The 21,739-nt window shown below is 42.1% G+C and overlaps 1 protein-coding gene across 7 annotated transcripts in view; it reads left to right on the forward strand.

Moving 5' to 3' along the window:
* Ebf1 (EBF transcription factor 1) overlaps nt 1-21,739 on the forward strand; it is a 377,119-nt gene that overhangs the window by 248,916 nt on the left and 106,464 nt on the right. For 4 of the 7 annotated variants that reach the window (XM_076856387.2, XM_076856388.2, XM_076856383.2 and 1 more), the window contains exon 8: nt 4,964-5,105. In XM_076856387.2, the coding sequence (XP_076712502.1) occupies nt 4,964-5,105 (142 nt within the window). The remainder of the gene's footprint in view (nt 1-4,963; nt 5,106-21,739) is intronic. The other 3 variants (XM_076856389.2, XM_076856385.2, XM_076856386.2) reach the window with 1 other exon arrangement.

Here is a 21,739-nt window from a genome sequence, read left to right on the forward strand (position 1 = left end):
TTTTCACTTTGCATAATTCTCTGGAGAATAAAACAGGTGGATCAATAGTGTGTTCCTTTTCATGGCTGAGTACTATTCTATGGGATGGCCCTTAAAGCCTTTTTCACTCATGTACTTCAAGTTCCTATTTTCAAAACTTTATTATTAGAGTCCCTGGATTAATGCAGAAATAAAACAAGCTGAAATTAGAGGTAAGAAAGGAAACAGAACTGCATATTGGCACAGTTACACTGGAAAATCATTTGGCCTTGCCTAGTAAATTTAATCTGTGCTTATCAATAAAAGAAGGGAACACCACCAGCTTTACCACTGATTGCCTTTTACTGAGTTACCGTGTGTAGCACTGCAGACCAAGATTTGTGATTTTCTTTTTATAGTTATTCAAAACTTGTTGAAGTTGTTAGTTTTCCGAGGGAGACACTTACTGCCAAAATATTCTAAACTTTAACATTGAAACATATTTTTACCGTGTAATCTTTCCTATGATTCCATATTTGTTAGAGAAATACTCAAAGATACAGATTTTAAGTCTTCGGGTTCCTTTTTGGATAACCCCTTCTCCCACATGCCTGCTGCTTTTGTTACTGAGTTACCCTGTGTTCCTTTTCATGGTCGAATTCAGCTGCTTTGTCCTTCTGAAAATCTGCTCATGCGACAGAGGTTATGCTTCATGAATCTTAGACCATTAGTTTGAATTCGCAAGTTCCCTGCCTCACTGAAGGGAAAGAACCAACCAGCAACAGGGCTCCCCAGAACCCCACGCTGATGTGAGGGACTGGGAAAGCTAGACCCAAATGGTAGGCTGTCTCGGGTACAGACTGTTTCTGTTGCAGTCAGTTTTCATTTCGTTTCAAGCCTGGAATGTAACAGACTAAGGTGCAGACAGATTCTAGAAAGCAAAAGTACATAAGCCGTTGAGATCTGCTGCCCACCAAAGGCCTGACTTGTGGGATACTTTATTGTGAGGACAAAGGTCTTTAACATTGGGGCCACTCCATTGAGCAGTGGACGTGGGAGAGACACTCAGTATCCTTTTATTTAAAATAACAGTTCACACAGGGTTCTCTTCATGGAAATCAAGAGGCACTGCTTCAGGTTTCTCAGCCCAACACGTCCTTTTGAACATTTTGTTTGCTGTCACCCACAAAGTGACAACTATTCCCGGACCACTCTGTAGGAACCAGAAACCCCGCTAGCCACTTTGATGAACCTAGCCTCCGGGCGACCTTACGAGTTAGGGACCATTATTCTCCCCACTGGAGAGTCAGGGACACAGGGACTTAGAAAGGTGAAGTTAAACTGGCCAAAGTTATCCACTAAGAGCACTAGAGAGCTGAGAATCATGACTTTTTTTTGTTTGTTTAATTCTTTTATATTCTAAATAGATTAGGGTAGATAATAAGGAGAATAATCTTTAGGCATATGCAGATCCAGGAAAGAAAGTAACAGCAGGTTTTAAAGCACTGGTGTGAGCCAGGAAAGGGACCAACACATTGGGGTCTCATAGTCCTCAGGTGACTGCAGGCTTGTCCTCCTCCTCTCTGTACACCAAATGCCCTCACCTGGAGGATGGGACTCAGATCAGAGTACTTGTGGCACATGCTGGTAATAATCAGCACATTTGGGTGACTACATTTAAAGCAAAGGCCCCGGTAAAAACACAATCCTTAAAAAAAAAAAAAAAAATACAACTCTACACCTATGTACTTGCCTAGTATTTTTCAGGAGATGTAACTCCAGGCATAATTTATTCCCACCAATAAGTTGGCACAAACGACTTCTAAACCATTCTACAGTGTGCTGTGCGGCAGCACCTTCTGCAGTGATGGACATGTTCCAAGTTTGCCCCATCCAGTTCCAGTCGCCAGCCGCCACCTGTGGCTGTGACCAGAGCATTTGGAATGTGGCTGTTGAGAACGGAGTTTTACATTCTACTTAGTTTGAACAGGTGCATGTTTGGGTACCACACTGGACAGTGCGGTTCTAGAAAGTAAAGGTCCACCTATAACAGGTGTTGAAATAGTGAACATACCTGTTCACTCCTGTTCCTTCTCTGGATAGAGGAATAAAAGAGAGGATAAAGAGGGATAGGCTGGCTGAATTCAGAGGTAAAATCATTTTCTATGTTTATCTGTCCCAAATTCAAACTGTGCTTTGGTGACAAAATGTGGGGAGGTTGGAGCCTTGGCAGGCCTGCCTGTCCCCCCACCTGCTGAATGTGTCAGCACATCATTAATCATGTGTGGAACTGTAAAGATCCTTTTCTCTCCTAACATGGGCCTATTTTAAGAAACCCTTTTGCATCTCACAGATTGTTTTATTAACTTACAAATTGCTCTGTGATCCGCTTTCAGCGTTATGTTTCATTTAAATCTATCGTTTCCAAATTGGAATGGGAGAAAGTATTTTGGGGTTGGAAAGTTGTGCTACAAGCTTTTGAGGGACATATTAGTCATTTATCTTAAGAAATGAATGGCATGGGGATTCTCTGTATTATCTTCTTTCCAATGTTGACTGGCTTTGCAATGAAATGATTCTGTCACTCACGTGGCTCTAGTGGTCCTTCTCTTGCCAAGGAGAGGGAAACCATATATGATATAGTTCCCCCCCCCGCCCTTAACCATTTTTGACATTTTTATTCAGTGTTAGGAATTAGATGACAGTGCCTTTAAAAGACACTGCATATTTTAAGGTTATGTTTGTGGCACTGTGCCTTACAGGTGCACGGTGAATTGTCATCGCTTTCTTTTTTTCTGAAGACAGACATCTAGAATAACCACTTTCTATTTCCTGACACTGGAAACAGACACCATTTGGGATTCTTTTTATAGTGTCTTTAGCTAACGACTCCAGTGACCACTCAATTGTGGTCTTGTAGTAAATCAAAATTTCTTTGAAAGACCCAGCTCTGTTATATAATTGCCGTTGTCCTATGAAGTCTCCTCCTGAGCTAAAAAGTGTTTCCTTTACCCTAAATAATATTCCCTCTGCCACCGCACATAATAGTTTTTGAAAGTGAAAGAACAGGCGGTTTTCTTCTCTTCTTCCCCTCCTCTTTTCAAGTTATTCTATAATTGGCGAGGGGTGCACAACAACTTCGGGACCAACAGACCCGACTGGCCAACCATGAGAAGAAAACCGCTTTGCTAACTGTAGCATCCCCCTCCCATCCTTTCCCAGGGATGACCTGTTCCAGATGGAATTTGGGGTTTCACAATGTGCAAGGAGAATGCCCCGTTCCCATATGGATTCTCAGTTGCTCACTAGGTATTTTAATAAAACAGATTTGGAAAATGCAACCAATACAACCAACTTCCGGGTGCCGTCTCCAGTTATGCGTTATTCAGTTTTGCATTGGTTGCCATCTTGAAGGCCTAGGGAAGGGAAAACCTTCTTTAACCAGCATGCATCTACCTTCTTTTGCCAGGATGCATCTAGATGAAAGAGAGGGACAGTAGAATTTTTAAGTATGGCAAAGTTGCAGGGCATGCCGATCCAAGCAGGGCCAACAATTCAAAGACCCTGCGCCAAGGCCACACATGCTTCCCGGGCTCATCCCGTGATGTGACCCACTGTTTCATGGGACTCTAGAAGTCAGTGTTCCCTTTGGCCAACTGGGAGAACTGAGGCCTCAGTATGTGCCAACCCTTGTAAAGCGGTTCACCTCTTCAGAGGCTAATGCCTCTCAAAACCAAGAACAATTAAAGCAAGAGTCTTTCCAAGCAACTGGGGAATTGAGCAAAATAAATCAGAAATCCTCAGCCTCCGCTGCGGAGGCTCGCCTCATTACGAGAGCAGATCTATTAGCCCTCTTGCCTTTGTCTTTCATTTCTCAAGTGAGGTGATTCTAATTAAATTAATCTGCATGTCAATCTATCGGTGATCAATCAAAGGGCCTGAGGTCTCCCCTATGCTGCAGGGTGCTTGTGGCTGACAGGGGCTGATAATGGAGGAAGAAATAAACTGTCGGGCAAAGTTAATTAGTCAACATAATAGGTGGATTAAACGGGAGCTGGCTGATTGCTGTTTCTCGTGTCAAAGCATGAGGTGGGAACCGAATCTGCAATTACAGACAATTATTATATTTGGTTGTAAGAGGTCGCATGAATAAACATATCTCTGTGGGTTTCAGTTTTAATCCTCTTCCCCCATTTAATATAAGGAGAAGTGTAGGTCATTTCTTCTCATTGTTTTACTCAAAGTTCTCGGAGGCACACCTTTGCCTGGGTTCCTTTTGGCAAACGGGGCTCAGAGTCAGGTCATAAGATGGCCTGGGTGCCTGGGTGACTCAATTGTGTCTTGGGCCAGTCCCACAATTTTTTTTTTTTTTTAATAGATTTAAGACTCTTAATTAGCAGGGATTTTTTTTTTTTTTTTGAGGGGGGCATGATGGTAATAGTGGGGAGGAGGATTCTGGTTTGATTCACCAAACTAACACAAAAAGGAAAAAGTACAAGAAACCAGAAAAAGACGCCCCAGAGAGAAAGACACATCCCAGCCCTCACTGAAACCTCTCCTTTTTATTCCTCTATCCTCTTAACCCTGACACAGTGGGGAGGAGATATTTTAAAGATTCAAAAGACTTTTATTTGCATGATCAACTGTGATATCTGCTTCAGTGTCTAAACTGAAGGGTAATTTAGGTGAAACACAACCACCCTTGTGTAAAAAAAAAATATGCTAATAAAGATCCTCTTGTTAAAATTATGGTTAACAGTGCACCTTCTGCCGTGGAACTATAAACTGTGCAATTTTACTTAAAACTGCATCAAAAGCGTTCCATGCCAAAGACCCACTCATCAATAGCTCCTCTTGTTAGACTTGTACAGCATAAGCACCAGTTATTATGTGAAATAGCTATGCAATTTTCTTCAGCTCCCAGCTGTTATTTATTTAACTTGAGTTTATTACCCACCATGCTTTTATATTAAAATGTTCATTCATTCTTCTCTCCTGTCTCCAGGTTGTGGTGTCTACAACCGTCAACGTGGATGGCCATGTCCTGGCAGTCTCTGATAACATGTTTGTCCATAACAACTCCAAGCATGGGCGGAGGGCTCGGAGGCTTGACCCCTCGGAAGGTACGCCCTCTTATCTGGAACATGGTAGGCGAATCATTTTCATTGCTTGGCATTGCTACTTGTAACTGTGAATTTATTTGGTTTCTTTCTTCCACTCCACCACATTTTTGTTTCCAATTTCAAAAGTCCTTTGGACAATATTAATCCTCTGGGGTTTTTGCTCTTCAAAGTATGGTTGCTGAGTATTTAAAGAGAGGAAAGCACCTTGAGGCCCACTCTGTTTGGGTTGCATAACTCTCTGTCTTGGATTGAGAGGAGAGAGAGCTGGGATACTGCTTTATTTTGAATTCCCGCTGGACTATAAAATAAGGACAGGCCAATTTACAAAGAAAACCAGCAGAGGCCTTACAGACCTGCCAGGAGCTCTCTGTGACCACCTGATGAATTTCATTGGGAGATCAGATCCAAAGGCTGGAGGTGCACTCTGTGTGTGATACTCAGACCAAATGCCCCTCCTCTGCCCTGTGTGGAACTCTCCCAACACCTTTTGATAGGGCCTGCTTCCTGAAGGTTGACCTTGGTGGGGAGAGATCACACTTGTCTTGAGAATTGCAACAAATCAATGGTGCCTATGAGAGGACAGGAGGAAACCAGATAAAAATTTATTTCAGGGAAAGTAAATGCACTAAAAGAAATGTGGGTTGGATTGGATGCTCATGTCTAAGTATTTCCGGGTTGCATGTATATGTAATGTATCCTTCCATCCATCCTTCATTCCATCCATCCATCCATCCATCCATCCATCCAAAAATCAGCAACTGAGACTCCTGGATACCAAGCACTATCCTACACTTTATTTAATCTCCTCAAATTAAACTCTTAAGCCATTTCCTTCACTTCGTTTTCCGGTTTGCTAGGTCAGCAGGAGAACATACCACACAAATTATCACCTGATTGCCTGATTTTTCCCTGGGCCACGAATCTGTCCATGATATAATTCATAAGGTAGAGAACTCCCTTCCCTGCCAGCATCCCAATTTAATAAACACACGACTGTCATCATTTTTGCCTGTTTTTCCCCCTGTGCTTGAGGAATGCAAAACAGTACATTTTATTAATTAGCCAGATGTAACACTCTTAGAAGGGATTCTTCACCACATCCAGTTTTACAGTCTTTTAAAAGTAAACCATCATCTTTCAAAAGCTGCTTCTTTATGGTTTCATTAGTGCTGAGATGGATGGATATTACTTTTTGCAGGAGGCCATTTGAAACACCTGCTCATGATTACATCCCTAGTTCCATTTCTGTACTTAAAATTATTCTGATCCTCACTTTACAGTAATGTTGCCTTTTTAATACCTTCGGAGTCACGTAAGGCATTGTATTGCTAAAGGTGTTTAGGTGAGAGGAAGAAGGAAAAAAAGCAGACAAATGCTCAGTGGGCATACTTTAGAAAGCCTTGATTACGAAGGAACTGAAGTCATCTTTGACTATGGCTAGTGAGTTGCAATGCCTGGGGGTAGACTTGAAGTCTGCTAGTCACCAATGCAGAGTTTCAAACGGTGGTCCAAGTGCAGGCCACACTTAGCTCCCATTTCTGCTTTTGGGAAGCCAGTGAGAGAGCTCATGATACTGTGCTGACTATCCCTCCAACAGCAACAACAACAACAACAACAACAGCAATGAAATCCAATGCAAGCAAACAATAAGGATCTTCTAGAAAGGATGCCTCTAGTGGGTGGTGGTCAGTAACATTATTTTGCAGTGTGATGTATAGGACAAAGTTTCAGAATAAGTACAAGGGACCTCAAATTCAATTCAGTTCTCAGTTTCACTCTATGTGACCGTGTACAAGTCACTTTTGGGGATCTTTGGTTTCCTTCCTGGTAAAATGAAGTTGATCATCTGGTGCAAGGGACAGTAATAAAAAAAAAACAAAACCAAAAAACACCTAAATCTGTGCCCTGGGTGGGGCCAGGTAATGTTAATAAGGGAAGTGAGCTGGGCGGAGACCTTGAAGATGAACAAGTGCATGCTTGGCTGCCCCCAGCCCCAGGCAGCATTGCTAAGGGGAATGAGAGCACATTTAGGCCAGATGTTCCAGTTTGGCAAAAATTAAAACCCTCCTGATTTTAATTGTTGATACTTGATTATGAAAATTAATAAATAGATAAACAAACAAACACTGAAGGGAAGAAGGGAGAGGGGAAGGTACCTAGGAAGAATGAAGTCACAGGCTAACAGGTGACCGAGTCAAAACATCTCCACGTTTCCTCCCAGCTCAAGAATTCTCTCTGCTAGACTACATATTAATATTTCAGTTGGAATATCATATTATCCCCCAATTTAAAGACAATATTCTATTCCTGTGCTCCAGTTCACCAGTCTGCAAATGCCCATGTTATTATTATTCAAGAAATTGGTGACATTTCACTACAAATCAATGGTTAGCCATTGTTGGGGACATAGATTTGTCCTGTGTCCTTCTGTGGGGTTTCTGCTGTCATCAAAGCCTTACTTCTCTCCAGTGGAATGAAAGCATAGACATGTTCAGATCCTTAGTAACAACAACACAGTAGCATAGACATCTGCTGCTTTGCAGAATGAATCAACCAACCACGCACAACCGCCCACTCATTCAGACACTTCAGGCTGACACATAAATATGTACCCAGCGAAGGGTGAGTCTGGAACTCTTTCATCACTAATGTGTGGGAGTAGACCCAGATGCTAATTCATGTTGGTTTGGGGGAAATACTTAATGCTGCCATTGAAAAAAATCTATTTTAAAATGCCCTGTTGAAGAATCACACTGCCATGGGAATCTCTCTTTACCCCCACCTCACATAGCTTCTGCATAGAATGTGCAGAGTCTGCACAGCAGCTTCACCTCTGGAGACCTGTAGGCATCTTCATTTCCCCCTCATTCTGGTCTTTTTACCACCTCGTTTACAGGTAGCCTGAATTATTTTGAGCAGCTCTGCACATCTCTATTTATATCCTGCTTGTCAGACAGTTGGAGGAAAGTTCCTTTCGTGGCCTGTCTCTCTGCATATAGGTAGAAATAGGGATCACGGTTTACATTCATGCACACTCTTCCCCGTACAACCCATGGACTCACAGCCCCAGTGCTCAGGTTAATGTCCCCATATTTCAAATATGAGGGTTAACAAAGGCAAATTTATGTCACAGAATCTTGCATGGTCCAAAGAGGGTGAATCTTGGCACACCGTGGCTCACGGTAATTGCTTGGCGCCCCCATTTTTTCTTCATTCATAAATACTGAGATTTTCTTTGGCTGGTTATTTATGGGGCATTTAGTGAGGTTCCTTTAAGCAACAGCTTTATGGAAGATGCACAGCTGTGCAGAGAGGAGGCTTCCAAATGTAACTGCTCTCATGGTTCCAATTTTTTGAAAAAGCATGGGCTTGGGATCAAAGGACTGAACTGTGGCCACCTAATGTGTGGTTACTGGTGTGTGCCTCCTCTTCCAGTCACTGGCAGACTGTGCAGGGGACCTCTAAAAGGCTTAAGAAGTGTTGTTATTGTCATTGTTGTGCATCTCGGGTCTCAGGATCTGTTTACTTGAATTTTAGACCAATTGTGGCATCATTTCTCTATTTCCTCCCCTTGTGGCAAAATGCAATGCCCTCATGATGCCAGAGTGCAGAGACCCTGTCAGCCTGCATGCGCTAACACTTTATTATCTAATGATCTAATACGCAACAAGGCAAAGTGCCGGCGCTCATCATTCTGACACAGAATGCTGGGAGAAGTGACTAAATTACTTTATGTACCATTAGCGCCAACAGCTATGGGGAACTCACCGGCAGCATTTATGCAAATGTCTATGAATACACTCTAGTGGCTTTGTCAGGAAACCGTCTGACAAGCGGTTTAAATGCTCATTTTTTTTTTTTTTTTTAGGGAATATATATATATATATATTTTTAATGTTAGCATGTGAGTGTTTTTTTCTTCTTTTTCTCCCCCTTTTTGACTGTTGTAGGACTTTCCTCTCTGTGATGACTAAAGAGAGTTGAGAAATTTACCTATCAGTAGGCCCCTTTCTAGAAGTGGGGTGAAGGCCCTGATTTGCTGTTCTCCAGATCTAGGGTTTAAAAAAAAATTCTTATGAATTTGTACCACCTTCATATGTATTTTGGGGAAAAACCCCACAAAACTATCAATTGAGGGTTTTCAGAATGAGAATATCTTAGTGTTAGTGAGTTCTGACCTGAGGTCCTACTTAGTTTTTTTGGCTCAAATATAAATGTTTTAAAACACACCCACCTGCTAAAAATGGAAAATGACTGAAATTTCACTTTTGTGGGCATCAGATGTGCATGAATTAAGTTTCCCTTCAAAGTAATTACAAAGACTATGACATGAAATATCAATGTGCCGGGATCCCAGAATAAAACAAATCAAACCCAAAGTGGGCTTTGGTTAAACTAAAATATTTTGGAAATGAAGAGGGGGAGGTAGAGACATTGAGCATGTTCCCTGGCTGTAATTACAACCTTGGAGACAGAGGACCAGGTTTTCACCACTGCCAGATAGTTCTGACCTTTGGGTTCCAGCTGTCCCTGACAATATAGTGTTATCCTTGATCTTTAGCATATGACCTTCTTTAATCTTTTTGATCCAGACAGGAGCAGTTTTTGCTTCTGTTGATTGCCCCTGGGTGTCCAGCCCCATTGAATCCTCTCTGCCCACCTGCATTTAAATTTGTTGTTTTATGGACATGTGGAGAAAGAAAGTTGAAGCTCAGGAGGTTACTCCAAAGTGGCACAGAGGTTCTAATTGACAGGAGAGGACCCCCTCCCCTGCCTCTGTGTAATAAGGCCCTGAGGCTCACCTAGAAGTAGGATCAGGCTGTCTGGCAGGAGAACTGGATTCAAGTCCTGATGCTGCTGTTAACTAGCTGTGTGACCCTAGATGGGTCATTTTGCCACTGTGGGCCCCAGCTATGTATGCACCCAGTGGCAGCAGGGTTCAGTCATGTGTCAGCTTTCATTCAGCATGCACAATTCTGTGGTCTCTGAACTGAAGTCAGGGACTCATGCCATCTTGCAGGAGGGGCCTTTGAAGAAACAGGGATTGGGGGAGCAGAGAAACCCTCTAGCTATTTCTACTGGAACCCCTTCTTTGGATCTCTGGCTAATGAATATAGGGGGCTTCAAATTGCATGTGCCAGACATTAAGCTGGTTCCCCTAACAGAAGGCAGACACAGTCCCTGTCTTCACAGAACTTATGATATACATAGAGATGAAAGATAGGAAACAAAATTTTGCAACTAATGAGTGCCGAAAGGAAGACCATAATAGGGAAGAGGAAGCGTGGGGTGTCAGGGAAGCCTTCTCCGTGGAAATCTCATGTAGACCAAAACTTCAAAGATGGACAGATGTTCCCCAAAGGGGACAACATTCCAGACAGAGGAACGGTGTGTTGCAGAGCTGCTTTGCTTAGGGGGGAATTCAAGGACTGAAGGAGACTGACATGGCTTATGTTGCTCTGGAGTAGTGGCAGGAGATGAGGCTGGGCAAGGGCCAGGGCCACGTCACCCAAGACCACATGGGCTGGTCAGGTAGTGGAATGGTGAGGGAGGCTGACAGGGCTTTGGTGAACTCAGTTTTGACCATAGGTTTTTCTAGAGCCTCAGAAAAGCCCAGGGAACCATTGCTCTGAGCCCTTCCCTGCTGGACTTTGGAAGCTTCCTGGGACTTGGATGTGCCCAGAGTGCCCACCCCCACCCCATCACTCCTCAATCTATCAGTCGTGCCTATTCACCATAGGAACCTAGTCCAGCACTTTGAAAGCTCTTTTTCCAGATGGTTTTATTTTATTTATTTATTTATTTAATTTCATAAATAACATAGAAAGAATTTGCCCATCGACTCAGTGAACATATGGAGACCTCTGTCTTTTTAAGGCCCATAGAACGAAGGGCTGCTGTGTTATTTGACCTATGAAATGTGTATTACTCCCAGCAAAATGGAATCATTGAATGAATAAAAATAAACTAAACATTCCCTCCTAAGCTTCTCTCTCTCCCACTATAGGCAACCCCTGGGTCATGGCTCATGCTGGGTGGAGAGTCATTGGAGTCTGCAAGGTCACCTCCTTTACCCCCCTCATTGACAGAAAACCTGGAGAGGGCATGTGACCCATTCACACTAAAACCTAGAGATAGTGTCTGTCAAAATGCATTTAGTGCTCTTTGCACTTACCCCTGGGATGCTGGCCAGCAAGGGTGTATTTTAGAGCTTGCCCAGCTTTGTGGTCCTGGGCAGTGACATGTTGCAGGAGGACTTGGGTCCAGTCCTGGTGCCTTCATCATTCAGGTTGGCCTAGTCTGCTTCCAGACCCTCTGGGACCTGGAGGATAATGAGAAGAATATCTGTGCAATTGTCCACCCCCTTGAAAGATTGCACTTTCAGAACATAGTGGCAGAGGATGGATGGCACAGTGAGTGGCTCTCACTGTGATGTAGGATTTTGGTGCACTGCTCCAGCCAGACCCACTTAGGCAAGAGCAACTTGGCAAAGGGTCCAAGTTAACTGGAGAAATATTAGTACCATCTTTGTGTACTGAGGGTTGCACATTTATCAGGTGATTTTGCCCAGTTGAAAAATAAAGGCAGATGCAAGAACAGAAACTTAGGGTTGAAAAAACCCACACGTGTCATAGAATAGAGCATCAAGACCCCACGTTTCCAAGAATCAGATTGTACCATTCCTTAGAGAAGTTGGGAAGTTGCCTTTTGTCTTCCCTTAAAATAGAAAGGACAAGGTATGTCATCAAGATAAGAATAAGGTTCTAGAATATTTCCTGAGTAAGTCATAAATCAGATTACACCACAATCCCAATACTGCTTCAGGCAGATTAAAGAGTTCATGAGCTACCTGTAATCACCACGCAGATGATCTACATTCTCTTTATTTGAATATGACACCACCAGCAGCACTGAGGGGAACTCGTACTCAGACTTAATTGTCATCCCTGATAGTGACTGAGCCAGGTAGTTTAATTCTACTGTTTTCATTTTGGACCATTATTAGCTAACTAAAATTTATGGAACCTTTCCTAAATGCCAGCACTGTGGTCATCATTTTATTTATATTATCTCATCAAATCCTGCAGCAAATTTGTTAAGAGGTAACAATTAGTATTCCCACTTCACAGATGAGAACACTGAAGTTTAGAGAGGATCAATAACTTACCCAAAGCCACAAAACTAATTAGAATTGGGCTTGGTATTTGACCCTTAGCCTACATGACCACATAGCTCTGTATAATAGTATTACTAAGAATTAGCAGCCATAACCCTGAGGCCTTCCAGGGCACATAGAATTGCTATTTGAAGAAACTGAGGCTAAGAAGGAGATATGTAACTTGTCCAGAGTCACACAGCAATTAAGTAGATTTTCGGATTTAAATCCCCAAAACCTAATTCTGGCATCTACTTTCAGCTACTGCTCTTGGACATGATGCAAAATTATTGTTATCTCCCATCCAATTGTCCTTATTTTTCTCAATTCGAGAAAGGCAATTGTGCTGGCATTCTAAAAAGATCTTTTGAAAGTTAGCCCAGAGCACCTCTTTTTAATAAATTGGGGCACATGATGTACGTTTGCCTTATAGTTCATTCTCTTCAGTAACCTCTTTTCCTCTGGCTGGAACTCGTGCTAGTCAAATTTTTAAAATGCTGATTTTATTTAACCACTGGGATATTTTCTGTGGGGCTGGCAATAACAAGGAGCCTGGTAATATCTCATTTATTTGCAAGGAGGCTCTAACTCATATCCCTAGAACTCACTTGTTAATCATCTGGACTCTCTGGCACATATACACAGTGGAGAAAAAGGTGATCTTGAGAAAACTGTGAGATGGTGGCTTAAGCATTGGTTGAGATCCTTCAGAGTCACTGGACCTCGTGCTAGAAATTATACGTGGATATAAGGAGGCTGTAGTCTTATAGGAATTTCTTGACATACCTATAAACTGGGAAGATTCTAATATTTAGTATTTTTTTTTTTGATCTAATAAATGAGGGAACCACACTTGTAATCGGCACGGGGTGGTGTGTTGTGGGTAGTGGTATTTTCTGCTTACGTTTTGATCAGAAATGGTGGAACTTTTTTGAAACCTATTTTTTTTTTTTTGTCTTATATTGGGTTACACATGCATCATAATTCCAGTTGTGTTTATTTGTGTAATTGGAGGTTACAGCTGAGGCCTTTATCCTTATTTGTTAGAAATACTCAAGTGAGAATTTCAAATGATTCCAGTTGGTGTTAATACCCAGATAAAAACTTTGATGCACCATTCCTAAACCATTCTTATGATGTGATATTTAGGAATAGTGACAAGGAGTTGGGTTTGAAATAAATTTTCTTGTTTGGCTGTTTTCATTTATACATGAGGAAGCAAATGCAAACAAAGTTCCACCCTTGCTGTGTGCTCAGGTCTTTCTGGGCCTCAGTTTCCTTATCCTTTAAGGAGAGGCTCTGTCTGGATCTTCGACCTTTGATAATTCATTGTTTGAATGCAGCTGATTCTGAGATAAGTTTTGTTTCCTGAGATGCCACACACAGAGACTTGGAGAGCTGCTACCAAAATACCAGTGTGAGGGTCACTCTGCAGAGACCTGAGTCCATTTCCTACCACCTCGGGCAGCCTGCAGGAGGTGAACACTTGGTCTCAGAAGGCCTGGAGAAGCCACAAGGTGTAGCACACAGAGCCGTTTGTGTCTCAGGCAGTTCTTACACCACAGATGTTCTTCTCCCTGAATTCCTTCAGCTGAGAGTGTATAATGTGCAATCTACTCCACAGTTAGCTGTGAGCTTTTCAGTGTTTCCCATACAGTGTGTGAGATGATTTTAGTAGACGGAGAAAAATGTTAAAACATTTCTAAATAATTCTATGTCTATCTCAACACACAAACAACAATGAAAACAAAACAAAATAAGCAAACCAACAAAACCCCTACAACTCCAAAATCAGGATCTCACTGTTATTACTACTTAGGACAAGATTAAATTTAAGGAAAAAATTAGTTGACCTAAATAAAAATCACAACTAAATAAAATGAAGTAAATATAGCATAAGGGGTACTGGGATGAGGCAAATCCTGACCAAAGTTTGGGAAATGCTTTTAAGAGAGGACTTTACAGAGTTGGGGGAAGTAATAATTCTTCCAAGTCACCAGGAAACAGTGAAGGACCCTGGAAAATAGTCTTTCTTTTTATATGAAGTCAAATATTGCTTTTTAAAAAGAAAACCATTTAGGTTCGGTTTACCCTTAGAAAAGACTTAATATCCTCATAGGACTTAAAACATCCAAACCTCTCCCAAGTCTTTAACTCTTTTTATTTTTAAACAAAGTAGAGTCTGCATGTCAGAGAGCAGCAGTCGGTTTGGAAAGGGGACTGGAGCCCAGGGAGAGCGCCAGCCAGGGTCCACCTAGGCAGCGCATTATGATAATGTATACGGAACCAGCTGGACACTGAGCAAAGCTGACATTGTGTTGTCAAGGGCAGGATCGCCCATCAATTTCCAAGATAGGATTTGAGTTCAAATGACAGAAAAAGCAGCAACTGTGTTGAAGCTGCCATGTGGGGGAGGGGCGGGGAGGGCAGGAACCAGCAGGGCCTAAAGACAGGAAGTCCTGGTACCTCCGGAAGCCAGCGGCTCTGTTTTCTCATCTGGCTGTTACCCTTCCTTCTAACCTTAACATCTGTCAGCAAGATCCACCTGGGTCCTTGCATGAAGAGAGCCCACCTCAGGGGGAGCTCACTGGTGCTAATTTTAACCCCCAGGAGAATGGAGTGCCTTCTGCCGGAATGGGGCCAGATCAGCCCAGGAAATGGGGCTCCAGGTTGCTGTTGCTGATCCGTGGAGGAAGCCGGGTGTGGGTGGGTGCAGAGGCAATTGTTCCTACGTGCTGGAGGAGTGCTCAGATTTCCAGCTGCTCATTTTAGTCCCTTAACTTTTTTAACACCGCTGATGATTCTTTTTCTGTTTGCTTTTTCATTCTCATTCGTCTATTCAACACACACCACCGGATGACCGCCTACTGTAATACACAACAGGAGTACCCAGCTGGTCAGAATAGGGGCAGTTAATGACACTATGACATATACAATCCTAAGCACATGCATATTTATATGTTCATATTAAGGAAATAATGGTACATAGGATGATTGAAATTGAAAGCCTGGTAAGTGCTAGAAAGGAGAAATAACAGACTCCTAAGAGAGCTTCAGGCAAGGGGATTCGGCCAAGTCTGAAGAGTCAGGGAAACTTAGAAGTTTTAGATAAGCAACAATTGGGTTGGGGTTTTTAGCTCAGTGGTAAGGCACTTGCCTAGCACATCTGAGGCACTGGGTTCAATACTCAGCACCACATACAAATAAATGAATAAAATAACAGTATTGTGTCTATCTACAACTAAAAAAAAAAAAAAAAGAATGAGCAGTATTTGGTCAAGCAAAGAAGAAAGAAAATTTTAAGCAGAGGGGAAAGCATGTTCAAATACCATAGGAGGATCAAACAGAAGGTTGAGGGAGGGCTGATGGGGTTAGGGCTAAGGTCCATTTTTCAGGAATAAACTTGAAAATTGCCCACGGGTTGGTTTCTCTTTGACTTGGACATAGGGGTCCATCATCACAGACTGATGCAACTTATAGTTCACTAAAATGCTAATTTGCCATCCATGTTTCAGGGAATGGTGGTGCTGCTGGGATCAGTGGCTTTAAGCACTTACTGTACCAAATTCAATACTACACAATTGGCACTATCTCCTTTAATTCTCTTAGCAGCCATGGGAGGGCACTACTGTTATTATATCCAATTAATAAAAAGGGAAACTGAGGCCATCCTTTAAGGATTTCGTTGTGGCGAAACAGAAAAAGAATTAGGTTTTGGGTTTCTGAGCGGCTGACACATGGGATCGTGGCCGCTGTTCTTTCCCATTGTTTAGTCAATGCATCTCCCCGTACCCTAGACTTCAGAGGCAGAGAGAAATTCTGCCATTTGAGCAGGTAATATAAAACCTGCTTCAATTGAAGCAAATTGACGACATTACTCAAAGGCAAACCAAAAAGCCTGATCTATGCTCACTCCCAAGGGTGAGTTAGTTGGCATGTGCAGTGATATACGGGAAGGTACTTTTCTGGGTTAAGATAAAAACTCCTGGTATCACGTCACACTATCGGGCATCCCATCTCAGACTCCCTGTGCCAGCCCTGCAACCTGAAATACTCAGTGGACAGAAATGAAACTTTATAGAAATTCGGTGATCATCATTCTTATCAGATGAATGTAATGCCATCGGCATGATTTTAGCATCCCTGGGAAAAAAGAGATTTACTCAGAGAGGCACAAGAGAAAAGGCTGGGAATTGCAGGGTCGTGGCTTTGCTGCCAGTCTGCATGGGCAAGTCTGCTGGAAGATGACCCAGTAATTAAGGTCCTGCTTATCAGGTCAGTCCTAACAGAAGCATGCTGGTCAGTCCTAACAGAAGCACCGACATGGGAGACCAGATAGGATCCAGAGAAGGAAGAGAAAAGTGAAACACAAAAGTCGCACTCTCTAGCCCACAGGGCACAGAAATAGATCTGCATCCACCCAATGCAGATCTGACCAGTAAACATGAAAGCAGAACCCAGGTATTAATAGATTTTTATCCCAATCTGTGCAATTAATCAATATTTCATATGTGAACATATGCTCCTGTGTTGCTGGCTTATTTAATTGACAGTTGTAACCAGCGGGACACCAGTTGTTCAAACCCACATTTTTCATCCCCAGATCTGGAAAGAAATGTGGCAGGGGGACGCAGGGAACAGAGACATGGACAGTGTCAGGTCTGAGACCTCCACACGTCAGTTTCTTCCATCAAACTTGGGCAAAGCAATAAAAATGTCAAGACACGTGCATGTGTCCGATATGAACAGGGAGCAATGTACTTTTGTCATTATTTAGAATTTGTTTAAAATTCGTGAGGTTGAGGGCAGGGGGTGGAGATCAATTACAGAGTGCTCGCCTACCACACACAAGGCTCTGGGTTCGAGTCCCAGCACCACTAATACATACATAAATACCATGATTGTTAACAATGTGAGACCTTTCTTTAATTCTTTGTTATTTCTCCTTGTACTGGGCGAGCAGGAGGAGCCCTTAGATATGTTATCCACGGAGTGGTGTCTCAGTCAGTGCTAATGTGCTTTATTATTTCTTGATGGAAAAGGAAAGTGTACCTTTGATCTTTATTTCCTAAAATCGTCTGCCTGAGTCATTGAACCAATTGTGTTCTTCCAGTAACTCTGTGTGCAGCAAATCTCATGCTCCTCTGCCTTTCAACCTTGGCAGAATTCTAGAAACTCTTCATGATTTGGTTAGCTCTAGTCCTCTGGAATCTGCTCCTTGTTGCTCAGATGAAAAAAAGAAAATTGGGGACAATATCACTGTCCACCATTGACATCGACAATGTCCAGATGAAAAACAAAAGTGAGCAGAAACTGCCCCCCACTTAAAGTATATATGTTCTGGTCCTGTTGCTATCCCTTGTATTGGATGCTCAGATTTTGAGCATGTGTTTAGCAGCCCAACTTGTAACAAAAGAAACATTTCTCAGCCTGGATGTTTGGCAGTATTTTCTATGTTTCTGTGTTTAAATTGGCACTAGTGGTTTTACATTAGGATGCATTTTCTGAACTTGGAAATAGAAGAAGGTAGAGAGAGATTTAACTATAATTCATTCGTGAATCTGAGTCTTAGGGGGGAAATAACCTTACTTGGAAATAGAGTAGTAATATTCTGTAAAGTTAATAAATATCCACCCTCTATCTTGGGGATAAGAAATTGCAAAACTAAGATTTTATGAGACTTTGGCTGTATTTATACGATTAAAGTGAACATTTTAGCCAAACTGAGCAGAAATTTCAGATAAACACCAAAATTGAAAGGAAGTTTGGGTGTTTTAAATATTTGACTGTATCAGTCAAAGTAGCCTCTCCAAGTCTCAAGTATAAATGAGTCTTTGAGACCATCCTATCTCATTTGTGAAGTGGATTGAAGAATAACATCTGCTTGTCTGCTATTTAAGGTTGATATTAAGAATAGCGGAGAGAGAGTATATGGAAAAGCCCCATTTGAAAACTGAGTAAAACTAGTTAATAGTCAGGCATTGGTAAAGTGCAGAGCAGTCTCTCCAGTTTGTGGGTGAATGAGGTTCCTTTCTGTGACAGATGTGCTGACTGATTGGGTTGATTTGCACAGGTAGCTACCTGCCTAGCTGTACAGATGCAAGATACTCTTCTTCCTCCTTCTCTTGCAATAAATCTTTCTTCTCCTTATCATCATCTCACATTTATCCCTTATTTTCTCTATGTTAAGGTCTTTACATAGATTAAACCTCACAGCAACCTGTCAAGGTGGACTCTTTTAGAATTATTACTCCAGGTAAAGTGGTAGAAGCTTATGAAAAGTAAAGTAACTTGCCCAGGTAGGAACTGGCAAGCCTGGCATGTGAGCTGAGCCATGGTCTTAATTCCTGAAGAATCTCATCTCAGCTTGCAAGGGATGGGGGCTAAGCTTGGAAAGGGAAAGTCAGCCAGACTCAGCAAGGTGGACTTGACCCTGTAAGCCCAATTTTGAAAGCTGTTGTCTTAGGAAGATTAATCTAGGTCTGAGCATGTAGAGTAGCCTCTGTTCATCATTGGTAATCAGAGAGCAGAAATGAATCAGAAACAGACCAGTCTGTGTGTTTGCTTTTCACAGTCCACATAGGACAGCTGAGACTCTGAAGAGTAAATTTTGAAGAAGTCCAGGCAGTACATCATGAAGTTTAGGAAGCAGAGTGGCCAGTCCTTTCTGCTCATCTTGTGGGGTCCATTTGGCAACACACACGCCTGTGCCTGTGACATCACAGATATCACCATGGAAACATCTGTGCTGTCACTGACGTGAAATTGCAGCTTTCCTGAACATGGCAGGGAGGAGGGGAAACTGGCTCAAAATGATAATGAAAACTCCATAATGAAAGTTCATTCAAACACATTAACAGTAGCCTCCTTGCTTGTGGAGAGAAGTATAACCAGAACTATTCAGAAAGGTCATTATTAAAGGTTGGGCAGGGTTGATTTTAAAGTGCTGCTCACATTCAAAGCACAGTTTCTTTTTTTAAAAAATCGCCATCTATGCTGTCTTGCATGATCACAATAGAAATCATTCAGGAGCAGGAAGCTCTTCTCCCAAACCGCTTATAGAGTAACTTATGCATAGCTGAAGAAGGCCAGGTGGGGGCTTCCATATCGTGTAGAGAGAGGCCTTTAGCAGTCAAAAGAAGAATTGATCCTGGTTGTGTTTTTTATGTTCATCATTTGATGAGTCAGTGGCACTTGAGTTGTGTGATGACCGACTTATTAACTGGAAGATAATTCTTGACTTTCCAAAGATGTATGTAAGTTGCACACTGGAAGATAATGGATGGAATCCAGCCTTTGGCGATAGGTACATTTAATTTACATGGTATTTTAATAAATTATGTATTTGTTGCTGATCTTAAAAACGGAGATTTTTACATGGAAAGCATAACTGAGGACTTGTGTCACTTTTGGATAGGGCACACACTATGTGTTTAACACAATTCCTGCTACTCCTGTTGCATTGCATCCAGCCCAGTTTTTTAACTTTGCTTCCTACCTGACTCTGAGAGCATTTGCTTTTGTGGTCCTTGTTGGAGGGATTAGGGATTCATCATTCCTCGCACAGTTCTTGACTTATGAAGGACACCCCGAAAATTGTAGCTCTGATTATTCTTTATCGGATACCTGTTCCAAATTTGGTCCTAATAACAACACTGTCCACTAGAAATTGCTGGAATAATGGAAGAAATCTATCAATGTGCTCTCTAAGATGATAGTCACTGGCCACCATAGAAAGTGACCCCTTAAAATGTGGCTAGTGTGAGAAAAGACTTTTAATTTAATATTAATTAATTTAAAACTGAATTTAAATAGTTGCACGTGCTGCTGGTGGCTCCTACACTGGGCAAAGCAGATTAAGCAATGGGATTTCTAAATAGATGTGCTTGTTTAGGATAAGATGTGAAGCATAGCTGGCAGGGCTGTGTGTGTGTGAGCATGTCTGTATTCCAGAAGGTGATTCGCAGTGGGTGCCATCCCTTAGGGTCATCTACTTCAGGAGGGGATCCCTTCTTATTAACTGACTAAAAGTTTTGCTAATCAAAAGAATCAAAGACATGTGTTTACAAAAACGTTTATATGCACATTCCTATCAATAATTGGAATTAGTCATCTAAGCTTGAATGGGAAGTTTCTCGGCTCTCTGTCCTCTGGTATTCAGTTAAGGGTAGTGCTTAAATATAAGAACTATAACTGTATGTGAAAATATCTAAATCATTGACAAGTTGCTTGGCTGCACCATTCATGGCAGCGTGGAGCTAAGAGTCAGTGTGACCACAGGTACTATGGGGAGCCCATGAATCCTGTCGAGGTGCCAGAGGGACCCTTCGTTCTCAGGGCTGAGGCCGCACAGGCTGCCATCCTGTGGTTTCCGTCACAAACACACTGAGCACACATGACCAATCATGTTGCTCTGAACCAGCTTCCACTTAGACTGGAAAAGATCCTTTTCACAGGCAACTTGTTCACTTATTTGCATGAGATTTGCTTGGGCAGCTTGTCTTGGTTCTTCTCCACCAAGCCCAGCACTCTGAGACCCCCTTTTGTCTTTGTTATGGGCTTGGGAACCCCACAACCATTGACCAGGCTCTGGCCTCTTGACAACTCAACAGATTTCTGTCCTGAGACTTGCCCTAAGCCAACTCTTCCAGCTGTGAAGTTAACCCCACTGCTCCTAGGGACATATGCACAGGAGGGCAAAACAGAGATCAGCTTCATTCAGGAAGAAGCTGGGAATCACAGCCTCCCCATTTCTCACCCCAGCAAAGAAAAAAAAAAGCTTCCTTAAAAACAGAAAACCTGATAAGAATGATAGAAACAGTTGTTGTAGATAATTTATCAAATGATGACTAATACCAATCTTCTTGTAATGGAAAGAGCAAAACATGCATGAATATCGTCTGCTCGGATTAGTCATCCCATGGAAATGGTATACCATCTATTCTCAGAGCAAATTGTGCTGAGGGGATGCCAGGTCGTCCTGTTTTATCTTTGTGGGTAAATGTCAATGTGCACCCCTATTATGATAGTAAGCTGAATGAGTCCTAGAGTTCCATGGGAAGAGGAAGACAAAACCCTCTGGCAAGAAAGGGATTTTGCATACTTTAGAATTTCTTCTTAGCAAAATTCTTGGCAAAAATGTTTTCTAGAAAAAAGACTAAGTAAGGTCATATCAACTAAGACTAACTTGTAAAATGTTAAATTATCTGCATGCATCTATATTTTTAATGCTGCATTGAGTCCTGTTCCCAGATATAAGGAGGCTAAAATTCATATTCAGATAAAGAAAGGCAAACCTTGGTGACAGATGGAATGGAGTTTAGCATAAAGGTTTAATCCTATCAGGCCGATTCCTGTATGGCCATCTGGATGAACCGGCACACACATTCAAGGCCTGTTAAAAATACAACTCAAGCCAAGATTAACGTCACAGATTTTCCACTAGACTTGCTCATATTTGACTTTATGATTTCCCAGGCCCAGGAAGATTGCTTGGGAATAA

The sequence above is a fragment of the Callospermophilus lateralis genome, chromosome 5 (genome assembly GCF_048772815.1).
Source record: "Callospermophilus lateralis isolate mCalLat2 chromosome 5, mCalLat2.hap1, whole genome shotgun sequence".
Lineage (NCBI taxonomy): Eukaryota > Metazoa > Chordata > Mammalia > Rodentia > Sciuridae > Callospermophilus > Callospermophilus lateralis.